The sequence below is a fragment of the Gymnodraco acuticeps genome, unplaced genomic scaffold (assembly GCF_902827175.1).
Source record: "Gymnodraco acuticeps unplaced genomic scaffold, fGymAcu1.1, whole genome shotgun sequence".
NCBI classification, from domain to species: Eukaryota; Metazoa; Chordata; class Actinopteri; order Perciformes; family Bathydraconidae; genus Gymnodraco; species Gymnodraco acuticeps.
The window spans coordinates 975,200-988,283 of NW_022990317.1; the positions used below are offsets into that span (position 1 = coordinate 975,200).

Consider the following 13,084-nt stretch of genomic DNA (forward strand, 5'->3'; position numbering starts at 1 on the left):
CTTATTTGACAGTTTATATTTCTCTGTAACGTCTCATATCCACATGAGTGCTTCATACCCAGCCCTTCTGAGGAGCAGAGGAAAACGGCAGAGGTGCAACATCAAGGTATCTCTTTAAGTGAACGTATTTGAAGCCGGCGATGAAACAGATCGCAGGCCGTTAAGGCACATATGTGTAAGAAGAGTTGATATACTTTCAGCTAACGAGCAGGACTATAGAAAGGCTTCACGGAACGAGCTATAGTGTGAAGACCAAGGAGCTCCAGATAACATCGAGACACTTTATCAGAAAATAACTATCTCTCTACAGAAGGAGAGTACAATTTAAAAATGAAACTACCAAACTACAGTACACTCGAGATGCTTCGTTATGACGTCTTGATGCATAGCATCACCCATAGATAGAATCAATTTATATTTTAAGTTTATATGGATCTTATTCAATGTTTAACCATAACATTGAATAGTGGAGTTAATAGTGTTATGGCAGTGTTTGTAGAAGAGTCACAGTCTCACTCCTCTGTTTCCTTTTGACCTTATAGAGACAGAAACCGACAGAGAAAGGAAGAGGAACTGATTTGTGATTGTCATGATTCTCAGTGTCATCTTTCCTCTGCAGAGTTCAATTATTGACATGATCGAAAAACAGGAAATAACAAGGAGACATAATTGGAAACAAAGAGAAGTTGCGAGTTCAAATGTTCTCAGATATGAAGCAAAGAAAGATCCCTGCTCCGCGTATCCAGGCTTTACCCTGAGCCGGATCCACACTGAAGTGCCCGGCGTCCAAAACCAACTCCAAGCCCCACAGCGGATACATCTTTCCACATTCCAAAACCAAAACATTCCCATATATTTCAGTCAGTGTTCTGCTCACAAAATGCTAATATCAACAGAGTGAATCAATGCTAAAAACAGTGTGTGTCAGTGTTTGAGGGCCCGGCTCTCTTTAGCTCTGTCGGAGCGGAGAGGTGATCCTTCTCCTCCTGTTTGTTGCTCCTCTCAGTTTCACATCGCTCCATTTCAAACACCTCGTCCTCCTTCTTTACCGCCACGCCTCCCTCTCTTGTCTCTGTGGCGGACCTCTGGGTTTCCATAGGTCCTGGAGGGAGAAACTTCCCAAACCTCGTCCCGTTCAGATCCTCCTCGAATTTCACCTGGAAGGGCGGCAGGCTGAGCAGGAAGGCTCTGATCCTGCTGGGCGAGCTGAGATCTGCTGGTTCCTCCTGGTTCCTCATCTCCACTTCCTGCTCCCCCTCCCCGCCGCTGCTCCCCGAGCCGGATCGGCCCCCCAGACCGAAGTTATCCGCCGTCTCCGTGCACAGTCTCTTGGACAGAGGTTGATCGGCGTTCCCGTTGACGTCCCCGTGACTCGACTCCGGTCCCTCGGCGCTCGGTCTCTTCACCACGAAGCGTTTGCTGAGATTGAGAGGCAGCGCCTGCTCGGGGGGCGGAGTGATGGGCGAGCAGGGGGGCTTGCTGCTCAGGTCCTGGGACAGAGCCTCGGACAGGCGGCGGGTGAAGGTCTGGAACTGAGACGAGCCCAGACGAGTCCTCATCAGCTGGCACACCTGCACAAACCAAACGTTTATTCATATAGCCCAATATCACAAAACACGTTTGTCTTGTGTAACTAAATAAAACAGAGATTCTTGCGCCACACGCCTGTAATGTGCCATATATACACTTTTCTGGGGCAATTCTACTGTGCAAAGCATTTCAAACCTTAATAATCATCTAGATCTATCTATTTAAATGCTGCTACTTTTCTTATCTCTAATGTGTGCTTTCTCTATATTGAACATACTAGCTACTTTATTATAGCTTGCCATGTCACTTTTCCCAAACATTGTACATTCCCCCGCTGTGGAACTAATAGAGGAATTCTGATTCTGACATCACATGCATTACTCATATATTAAAGCTAGCTTAAAGTAGCTTGCACACCTGAACGCTGCAGTCCAGGTTCAGAGGCAGGACACGGAGGGGGGGCAGGGGGGGCCGGTTCCTGACGTCCCGACTGACCCCCCTCTGCGGGGCCGCCTCGTCCACCACGCACCCCGAGCAGTGGTTGTGTTGCTGGTGCGGCGGGTGGGGGGTGGGGCTGAGGCTGGAGCTGCTCCCTGCTGGGGTGTGTTGGCGTGTCCGGGCTTCCACTTTTGGGCTGGAGTGTGTAGACGGTGGGATGGTGCTGGGCGGGGGGGTCCTGAGGCGTCAGGGCAGGGCTCTCCGGGCCCCTCTGGAGGCTGATGCGGTTCCTGAAGACGTCCAGAGGGCAGACGCCTTTGATGGGGCTGAAACCGCCCAGAGATCCTCCGACAAAGTGGCGAGGCAGCGTGGAGAGGAGGAGGGGGGGGGCTGACTCCCGCCGGTCCGAATTCAGCTCCTTTGGTTTGGGCTGGAAGGGGAGGAAGGGGGCCGACATGGGGGAGAGGTCCGGGGTGAGGGGCATGTTGACGAGGATGACCGGCTGGATGGGCTGCAGAGGGGGAGGAAGAGGAGGGAGGTCACGGTTAGTGTTTAGAGAGGTTTCATCAGAGATCAGATGGACCTCTAGTGATCCCTGTAGGAAAATGCAGGTGTTGTAGCAGCAACAGAATAAGACAGAAACAAAGATAGTACACATGGGATAATAAGAATACAAATAAAATAAGAATAAACATGTAGTATTAGTATGAATAGAAATAACAAAAATGACATAAGTTAAACTCTAAACAGGTGAACGTATATGTATAAAGGTTTAATATATATACATTTAAAATCTCTATTTGAACGACCACATCAAACAAGAGGTGGACGCGGGCAAGTACTGCTGCATGGTCATGCTGGACCTACAAAAGGCCTTCGACACTGTCAATCACTCCATTCTGATTGACAAGCTAAAAGCAATTGGTTTTGATAGTCTATCAGTGAGCTGGATGCAATCCTACCTGGAGGGGAGAGAACAGATGGTGGAGGTAAACGGTACTCTGTCCCCCCCCCCCTCCCAGTGAGCTGTGGTGTTCCACAAGGAAGCATACTAGGACCGTTACTGTTCCTAATTTATGCCAATGACATGTCGTCAGCTTGTGACTGCAACTTGTTCCTGTTCGCGGACAGCCCTGCTGGTCTCTGACAGGAACAAGTTGCAGGTTGAAAAAAACCCTCAGCTCGGAACTCGGCAGAATCTGCACCTGGCTCGCCGATAACAAATTATCATTACACCTGGGTAAAACAGAGTCCATTCTCTTCGGTTCAAAAAACAAACTCAGCAAGACCGACGGCTTCTCAGTTACAGTGGGTGACAATATTGTCACAAGGAAAGATGAAATTACATACCTAGGTTCCATACTAGAGGCAAATCTCTCCTGTGACAAAATTATTTTATTACAACTATATTTGCTCTTCTCTTTAAAAGAAACCGTTCTGTGTCTTTGGATGCACCATCTAATCCAAAAGCTAATTCAAACCGATTTAAAGAAAAATTCAAAGAGATCTGATTTAGTATTCCTGAAAAGCTGAGGCGTTACCCTGTGTGTGCTGATGAGGGTTAGAGCGCCTCCACCCTGCAGCAGAGGACTCAGCAGCTGAGACTCCGCCTCTAATTTGATCCTAGCCTGCTGCTGAGCCACCATCTTGGCCTGAGCGATCAGCGTGGATTTATTGCGCGTGCCGGGCGGCCGACCTCGTCCTCTCTTCACCACCAAAGTGCCGTTCGGGGTCATGATCTGTCAGAGAGATCAAAGTCAGAGGTTGGTTTATTTATATAGCACATTTCAGACACAAAGGCAATTCAAAGTGCTTTACACAGCCATTAACACATAACAATTAACAGCTGAGTAAACTGAACAAAAAGATAATGCAGCAACAAGTGCTGAAGTGCAAAGATAAAGCATGCTTATATGACCTTTGGAGAGCAACATTGTACAGTACAATGAAAGCAGCAAAACGCCAGAACACTTTAATTAGTACTTATTGAAACAATAGTTAATATTATTATCAAATATTCAATATTGTAAATATCTTTCAACACGTAATGCACCTGAAGACCCGAAGACTTGTCTGCCTGTCAAAGTAGATTTCCAATATCTGGGGTTAAAAGGTACATTCAGATATTTCTCGGATTACATATCGAGACACATAATGTCATATTGTTCTGACCTGAGGTAAAGAGCCAAAGCTGGCAAGAACATGATGATTTCTGAATGAAAATGTCAAATGTGAAATTTGGTAGTACAACCAGAGGTAAAGTAAGTGAACTACTGTTTCTGTTGGTGTGTCACTTACAGTACGAGCACAAGCAGCAGCAGCGGTCGCCATCTTCTTCTCTTGGGATTTGGGTCCTGGTTTCCTTCCTCTCTGAAGTGGTTTTCTTCCTCTGATCGCTCTGGGTTTTTGAGGCATGGGGCACTCTGGGATTTTGAATTCAGTTCCTCCTGCTCTGAGGTGCTCTTCATAAGGAAGCATCAGCCTGAGACACACAGTAACAGGAAGCTTAGAGCACGGCATTTGAAATTAGGACCATATTTTCTCATTTTGAGTCTAAATGATGTATTTCTTCAGGATTCTTTTCTTTTTCTGACCTTTCATAGTGTCTCCTGGTGCAGGTCGCAGCACTGGTGCTGCCGGCGCATCCTCCCAGCTCGTTATAAACTATTTTCCAGAGACGGTCCACTGTCACCTGTGACACACACACAAAAACATCAAGATGATCAGCTTTGAACGCCTAAAATGCAGAGAAAAATAAGTTTGTATGCTTAATATCAATAATATGGATAACTTTGTATTAACCGTACCAAAAAACTAATAAAATATGAAATGTGTTGTTATTAATTATGAATGAGGAGTTGAATCAAGAGTGACTGTAGCTATTTTAGGATTGGGTTGATTTTAAATGAAATACCTTTTTGATGGAATTTTTCTTTTTTATGTTTTAAAGTGTGTTTTTTTTTAATCATAATTATTAATCGTACTATAAAAAAATAATAATAATAAGATCTACTACTAAATACGGTTAATACAAATAAAAACACATGGTGAATATGGCAATTAAACTAGTAGTTGTAAACATTTATAATGGTAATAATAAAAACATATTTGTAAATATAAATAACAAGACAAAATAAATAAATCCATACAAAATAATATTAATAATAATAACAGTAAAACTTGTGTCATGACCAGAGTGGTGTCACATTGTATAATGTGTGCAATTGTTTCAACCACACCACTCACACATAGAGCGTCATTATGGTTGTAACACTACGTTGTATAACACAGTATTGTTCAGTACAAGGCTCGGTCTCCAGAGGGTGTGTTGAACGGGCCTTTTGTTGTGAAACAGAGCAGCACTGAGCTGAAAACTCACCGCCCGTTTCTGTCACACTGGCCTGTTTACATTTAATGTAAAGCTGCTTTTGTTGCGTGTTCATTTACTGTAAACAGCTGAGATTGTTTCTGGCAAAACTCCACTATTTCATTCATTTTACACAGTTAAATCCGTCAGTTAATTAAAAGGTACTATTGACTTATCTGTACTGAAAATAACTCTCCCTTTTTTGTAGCAGTTCAATTTTTTAATCATCTTGCTTAAACTGTACATAACAACAGAGTACTATCATTGTTATTAAAAGTACAGTTTCACATCATGCTAACTTGTTAGGCTAACATTTAGATGTCTGTAGACTTAATGCTCCAGCTAGCTGATCTTTTTTCTTAGCTTATCATTAAGATTGGAAACTTAGAGAACAAGCAAGCCTGGCTCTTTTTAAAATAGTTTAAAAAAATAAGAAAGTGAAATGGCAAGCCGTTTCCAGTCTTCTTGCTAAGCTAATATGCTACTGGTGGTAGCTGAATTGCTTTAGCACATAGACATAAGAGTGGTTTCAATCTTTGAATGCAACATTTCGGAAAAAAACTAAAATAGCAAACCATTCTCCTAGACTTAAGACTAAATGACTACAAGTGACTCACCTTTTTGTAGCCTCCGAGCCGCTTGACCACAGAGTACATTTTGAAGAGGTCAACTGAGGAGAGAGAGGGCGGACATGTTTAAACTAGGGCCGTCAGTCGATTAAAATATTTAATCGCGATTAATCGCATGATTGTCCATAGTTAATCGCGATTAATCGCACATTTTTTATCTGTTCTAAATGTACCTTAGAGGAATATTATTCAAGTTTTTAATACTCTTATCAACATGAGTGGACAAATATGCTTTATGCCAATGTTTATTATCATTTGAACAATGACAAATATTCTCATGAATATTAAACACAACAACCTCTGAACATTACAAATATTCGCCTCAATTCAACCTGGAACCTCTCATACAATACAAATGGTGTGTGTGTGTGTGTGTGTGTGTGTGTGTGTGTGGTGTGTGTGTGTGTGTGTGTGTGTGTGTGTGTGTGTGTGTGTGTGTGTGTGTGTGTGTGTGTGTGTGTGTGTGTGTGTGTGTGTGTGGTGTGTGTGTGTGTGTGTGTGTGTGTGTGTGTGTGTGTGTGTGTGAGATGGATCGTTGGAGCTATGTGCAACTCAAGGCATATGCTCGAACGGGAGCTGCCTGGACGCTGCAATCATGTTGCGCACTATCCGTGCCGAGTGTGCTGACTTCTCGTACAATGTCCCACTGTCTGGCTTCCTGCATAAAGTCAAGTGCTTGGCGCAGTTGTGGCGAAATGTTTTCATTTAAACAGCTCCTTGTATCCGTTAGCGCAGCTAGCTAGCACCAGATGCTAACAACAACAATGCACGTAAGGTCTCTCTCTCGCTCGCTCGGGCCACACATACACACACCCTCCCGGTCCTCCCAACAGCCAGTCGGTGCCTGCCGGTGAGCGTGGAAGTGTGGTCTGCCACAAGCGGGCAGCAGGAGCGGGGCTGTCAGCATCAGCTTGTAGATGGTATTTTAAACTCGATGCGCTCTGAAACTACGGGGCGGCCGAGGAAAAAAAATACACATGCGTTAATCGCGTTAAAATAATTAGTGGCGTTAATTTTTTTTTGCGTTAAATTGACAGCCCTAGTTTAAACTGAAACAGATGAGACATGCAAATATAATAAACACCGAGCTGATATAAGTTATAACTCGTTTTATTTCATTTGACTAAACAAATGGGATAAAACCTGCAGAGAAATGTAAATGTGCAGGATTTTAGTTTCTGCTGCCTCTAAAGATGTGGATGAAACAAAGCCCCCTGTGTTTATACTTTCAGGGTTTCACTTAAATGATAAGGAACCCGATCAGAGAGCGGGCAAACAGAGAGCAGGACCACATTATGATTTCAGCTGCCGTATATTCACATCTTCAAACACAGAGGCTTTAAAGAATATTATCTAGCTATCTAGCTATATTATCCGCTAACTCAATTATGGATGGTGAAGCAAAGCCTAACATGCTCACCCAATTTGACTAAAAACAACACAAAACGCGATTATAAATGTAATATTGTCAGGGTTTTCATTCAAGATAGTTAAGAATATGGAGGTTTAAAGGACTAAAGGTCAAACATATTTTAATGTATGAATAGTAGAATTAAATGGTGGTGTTATGATCTGATTGTGATACATAATGCTATTTTAAGGTAATAAACTAAATAAAAAGAGCAGGATTAATAAGTTTTATAGCTACAATTTGTTATTGCCGTTTAATAAGATTCTCTGCAGTGGGTAAACTAGAATTGAAAGCAGAGATCAGATACAACGCCTGAACATGTGATAATGAAACCAGTCGAGCAGGAGTTCTCTGCTGCAGCCGCTCCAGACACATGTGTCGGAGGGGGCTAGTGGAGCACGCTCATGAACTGTTTGCCGGAGCCTCGCAGCGGAGTTACTGCGCGAACAGGTACAGGAGGGTTAGTTAATCGATCGCAGATGGCGTCGTGCTCGCGGACGGATAAATAAAGATTACACCTAAATGGGTCGCGAAATATACTTTGGCGGCCGTTAATATACCTGGGCGGGCCGCCCAAGTAAAGTCTAAGTGCGGGAAACCCTGGGTTTCTCTACTGTTAAGTTTAATAAGTCCCACTAAAAAGTCTAAACTAAAAGGAGAGACAGAAATGAAAGAAAGAGACTGAGAAAGAAAAAGAAAGACATAGTGAAATACAGATAGAAAACTCACTCTTCTTGAAGCCGAGGTTGGGGACTTTGTGGACGGGTGAGCCGAGGCGCTCCATGTGGGCGAAGAGCTGATCCAGGAACGTCTGCTCCTCAGGGTGAGGGAGCCAGCTGCCCTCACAGCCCACCTCCACGCTGCCCATCACGTTCTCCTGAGGGGGGGGGGGACATCCACAGTTACAACAGAAACACAAAGAGATGCTGAAAGATGAACCGGTTCACAAAAAAATACCAATAATGGAAGTAGAAATAATATAAAGCTCATAATGTATATCAAAACTGGGTATTGGGTATTTAAACTGATGATGTTGTGTAAGCGACCACTACAGGGCTCCGGTCAGTGAGTCATCAGATGGATTTAAGGGTTTTTGAATTAGGTCCATACGATACAGCAGGTTGGATGAATAATGGAGATTAACTATAAGAATGGAAGAAGCATCAGAAGTTTATCGTCAGTGACTTCTCCGAAGGACTTCTGCACTGTAGCAACGGCAGAAACCTAAAGTTCAAACGGCTTAAACAGGGAAAATAAACAACCCTTATTCCAAAATAAGATCTTATTTCAAAGTAAGATTCTATGAAGATGAAGAATTCCTAACACGCTTGTTAAATAAACACCTGTAAACCCTTTAAAAAATAACCCAAAATAAAATGGATAAAAATACACGCACAGGTAAGATTAATACAGATAAAGAACAAACCTTCATCCTCTCGATCCAGGAATCTGATTGGCCGGAGGTCGGAGAGTCTCTGGCTTTCCTCTTGCGAGGTCGCCCTCGTAGACTAAGAGACGGACAACCTGCAGGACAAAAAAAACATTAAAAACAACTTGTAAGGACTCGAAGAATGAAAAAAATAACTATTTTATTCTAAAGAATCATTGAGAAGGGCAGGGGGTCCTTGATAAGCTGCATGTGTGTAGGTGCATGCAAATTGAATTCATAAGGTGTACTCTTTTATCATACGTATCTTTTATCAGCTTTTAGTCCCATTTTAGGTGCAACATGCCCGTATTTAATTATCTCACTTCACCTTCAGTTAAGGACTAAGGTGGTTGACCTAAATGTACAAACATTCATTATGTCTAATAAAACATAAACAGTTTAAAGCTTTTCCTTCAGAAATACAAATGTGATTTTCTTACATCTAATAAATGGTTAAATAAGCTTGATATATTTGACATTTGATTAACAAAACAACTTTTATTTATTTTTTAAATGTGTTTAATTGTTTTATGTCTTACATATATTTATGCTGCATTGTTGGAAGAGCTTGGGACTTAATATGTTCATTGCCATATCTACACTGTAGCTACTGTGCCTATAACAATAAAGCCTTTGAATCTTTGATAACTACTAATGGAAATCCGCCCTGGGGAACTCCACATTGGTCAATCGTTATAATTCCCACGTTAAAAAAATATGTTTATGTATCTGAAACACTCACTGAACTGCCAGGAGAAGCCGGCGCTGTTCTCCAGCGTGGGGTGGTTGAAGGTGTCCCTGCAGTACATCAGCCGGATGTGGGGCAACACCTGAACGCCTCCCAGGGCCAGCAGGTGGGGCTCCTGCAGCCCCGGGCCCCTCGCCCCCTCCAGGATGCGGCTCTGCAGGGAGCGGAAGCGGCAGTACTGCGGGTAGCTGAGGATCGTTATTCCCTGTCGAGGGTCGTCTGAGAGGAGAGGACGGAAACATGTGAAGCAAGCCTCCTCTAAATGTTGCTGCTGTATGTATTTAGCATAATATCCACCTCTATGGAACTAATTCCATCAATACCAAATGATTCCACTTACTAATCTGAGTTTAAATGTTCAAGACGAAAATGTTTTCATTCACTTATTATTTATTTTTTTGACTTGTTCCTGTTCTTTCAATTGCCCTTCAGTTCCCATCATGAAGCTTGCTTTAAAGATGTCTCAAATGAACTCATCCAGAGCCTAACATTATATAACCACCACACATATAGACAGGAATACCCCTGATGGAAAAAACACTGTCTGTAAATATAAAACCTTGTGCAATATACCCTCCTGCAATTTCAAGCATATTTTTTGTCTCCGTTTATTTACAATTGGCACAATACCAGCTAGCTCTTAATTCAATATGGTCACTTTTCCTAATAACAAATACACTGCTACTTTTTTTTTACCATGGAGTACTTATCTGCTAGTTAGCTGTTATGCAACTGACAATAAAACCTTTTAAACTTGAATCGTGAAATTGGTAACCTTGCACCATCGGATTAGTATCTTCACTACGGGGTCTCAGTGTGTTTCTTACCTTCAATTTTGACTACCAGAGGTTCGCTGGTCGTCTCCTCACAGACATTTTCGTCGCTGCTCTGTGGAGGCTTGTGGAGGCCGTTAATCCCGCAGGCTGCTGGTGTTTTCAAAGAACTGCTCCAACCTGACGGCTCCGCACACCCCCACTGCACCAGGTCCTCCACCCGCACCACCATCTTCCTGGACACCGCCAGAACCTCATCCTAAAAACACACAAAGAGTTCGATGTAGAAACATTTCACTTCTGTTCCGTGTGTACTCAAAACAGGCACCGGATCAAAAAGTGTTCAATTTGTTGTTTTTTCACAGCTGAGAGCACAAATACCTTTACAGTGAAGCATTTTTGAAAAAGTGAGATGGTGAATTTAGCCTTTGGTTGTTTGTCTGTTATTCCTATATTTAGAATTTAGAATTACAACAATATCGCACCACTATTAAAAATATAAAAAAAGAATTAGGACACCAAATGTGTATCTGATAAATGTTTTACTTGAAATGTTACCTTTATCTTTCTCTTTGTATGTACCTCTGTTTCCCGGATGTCAATGTTGTGTGTGTTTATGATGTTTGATGAACATATATGTTATGATTCGTTTTAGTTTTCCATGTTTTATTTAGTCTGTCTTTGGTTTCCTGTTTTATTTTTGAAAGACTAATTAAACAGGAGATGTCAGTAGTACCTAATAAATATATCTTCTTTTAATTGATGTTTATTTCTGTGGTCTAAAGTCAAGCTGCTGACGTGTCCTCCATTCCAGTTTGTCAGCCGGGATCCTGTTCGGTCCTCCAGGCTGAGAAACAGGGCCCAACCCCCCCCAAAAACCCTCCTCCTCCTCCTCTGGGCTGCAGCCAGGTGGGAGCTCATTAACACCGCAAAGGGCCAAGGAGATTTTTACATAAAGTGGCTTTTTAAAGTCATGAATAAACATTATTTCAAGCTCTAAATCAAGGCCTGTCCCTTTCACCCTCTAATCAAAACAGCAAGAAACCTGCAAGTACAATTAGGTTAAAAGTGAAGTGCTACTGTAAACTGCACTGTAACTTTTATCCATGTACTTTTTTCTTTTAATGTTTATTTTATTAGCTTTTCTTTTTAATGACTGATTTTAAATGCCATTTTCTTAATCTCTTTCATTTTTTGTAAAGCACTTTGAATTGCCTTGTGTTGAAAAGTGCAATATAAATAAACTTGCCTTGCCTTGCCTTGCCTTGCCTTACTGCATTGGTTTTAAATAAGCCACACATTTGAAGTGCTACATTTAGAAGGGAGGAGCTTCTTTTGATTTATTGGCCAAGGTGCAGTCGAAACATGTCTGAGAAGGAAGATGTTCTGCTCTCCTGATAAACTCTTCATTCTTCAGACAAAACTCCCTTTTGGAAATGTGCTTCTTTCATTTACCCTTAAATGTTTTTGTATCAGAGGGGATGCAGTCATCCAACAGGCTATTTCCATGTGTAAAATCGGGGTAACATGGGTCGAATACAGCTGTAATAAGGGTGTAACATGGGGTGTGTTAATATATAACATGGGTGTTATAACAATATGTAAAAGCCATAATGGTGGTCGTAATAAAGACCTTTTAAGACTTTTAATGTTACAATACTATTTGTATCTATCCGTGTAAGTGATGGCATTTTGTCGATGAGGCACCAGTGTCTTTATAATAATTATCCATGGCTTCCATAACGCTCCGTGTCTTTTGTTGATTAGTGGACGGCTCTTAGTGTGTCAGTTCACACCTTACACTAACGTGCGTCATGAGTGACCGATTGATCTGATTTCATCTCCCTGCTTTACATGCAACTGAACACGTACATCCGTACTGTTTGCATACACAAAATACATAATGAAAATCTGTTTTTGTTGTTCGTGTATCATATAATTTGGGCGGTTGCAATACCACAATTCATACAGTTTTAAGTTAACGTGGCTAATGGAAAAGTGCTGCTACAGTCTTTGTTCGAAATCAGAAATACTTTATTCATCCCTGGAGGAAAATGTATTTTGTAATATGAGCTCAACACAAAATTAAAGTCTCAACTGATGTTAATTTCCAGATTATAGGTTTTGTTCCTGTATGTTAAAACTTTTTAATCTCTTAGAGCTTTGCTCTTACTTTTTTAGAAACAAACCATTTTTTAAAGAAACTGAGCACTTATTTGTGTAAACAATTTTAGAAGGCTTATTTTTCTACCAGGCAACTCAAAACCTCAGCATAGAGACTTCAACAGTGGAATATCTAAATTCAAAATGTGGAAAGTTTGGTTTAAGTCACGTCATTATCAAGGATTTACATTTGGGTAATGCATTAGTCTCAATCCCAAAGGAGGATTTTCACTCAACGCTGAGCTGCAGCCGGCAGAGCTGTGTTAATCAAAAACACATTCACATTTAACACTTCTTACTCCATGTGAAATCTTTATATGTGTGTAGTTTGGAGGAATTTAGCAGTAATAATTAAGCATTTAAATCAATCATATCTGACCACAGAGAGCTGAGAGAAGTTATTGTTTGTACATTTTGATCAACAAGAAGACATTGAGTTCGAGGCCGAAGATGTTTGGTGAAAAAAGGAGGCCGTGTCCCTGTGACGAGGTTATTAATAGATGTTCTTAAAGCGTTCCCCAGATTATATTGGGGAGACGTTCCCTCTCATAACGAGTCCACAGAGTGACATCACTTTTTTGTTTTTCATACTTCAT

The 13,084-nt window shown here is 41.7% G+C and overlaps 1 protein-coding gene across 2 annotated transcripts in view; it reads right to left on the reverse strand.

Moving 5' to 3' along the window:
- Nucleotides 1–1,007: 1,007 nt before the first annotated feature.
- The window catches only part of zgc:77151 (uncharacterized protein LOC337153 homolog), a 45,866-nt gene continuing 33,789 nt past the window's right edge, over nucleotides 1,008–13,084 (reverse strand). For both annotated transcript variants that reach the window (XM_034223067.1, XM_034223068.1), the window contains exons 4-13: nucleotides 10,380–10,584; nucleotides 9,547–9,771; nucleotides 8,802–8,899; nucleotides 8,105–8,252; nucleotides 5,953–6,005; nucleotides 4,563–4,660; nucleotides 4,267–4,450; nucleotides 3,510–3,707; nucleotides 1,948–2,479; nucleotides 1,008–1,571 (exon numbers count right to left, since the gene is read on the reverse strand). In XM_034223067.1, the coding sequence (XP_034078958.1) occupies nucleotides 1,303–1,571; nucleotides 1,948–2,479; nucleotides 3,510–3,707; nucleotides 4,267–4,450; nucleotides 4,563–4,660; nucleotides 5,953–6,005; nucleotides 8,105–8,252; nucleotides 8,802–8,899; nucleotides 9,547–9,771; nucleotides 10,380–10,584 (2,010 nt within the window). In that variant the 3' untranslated portion in view covers nucleotides 1,008–1,302. The remainder of the gene's footprint in view (nucleotides 1,572–1,947; nucleotides 2,480–3,509; nucleotides 3,708–4,266; nucleotides 4,451–4,562; nucleotides 4,661–5,952; nucleotides 6,006–8,104; nucleotides 8,253–8,801; nucleotides 8,900–9,546; nucleotides 9,772–10,379; nucleotides 10,585–13,084) is intronic.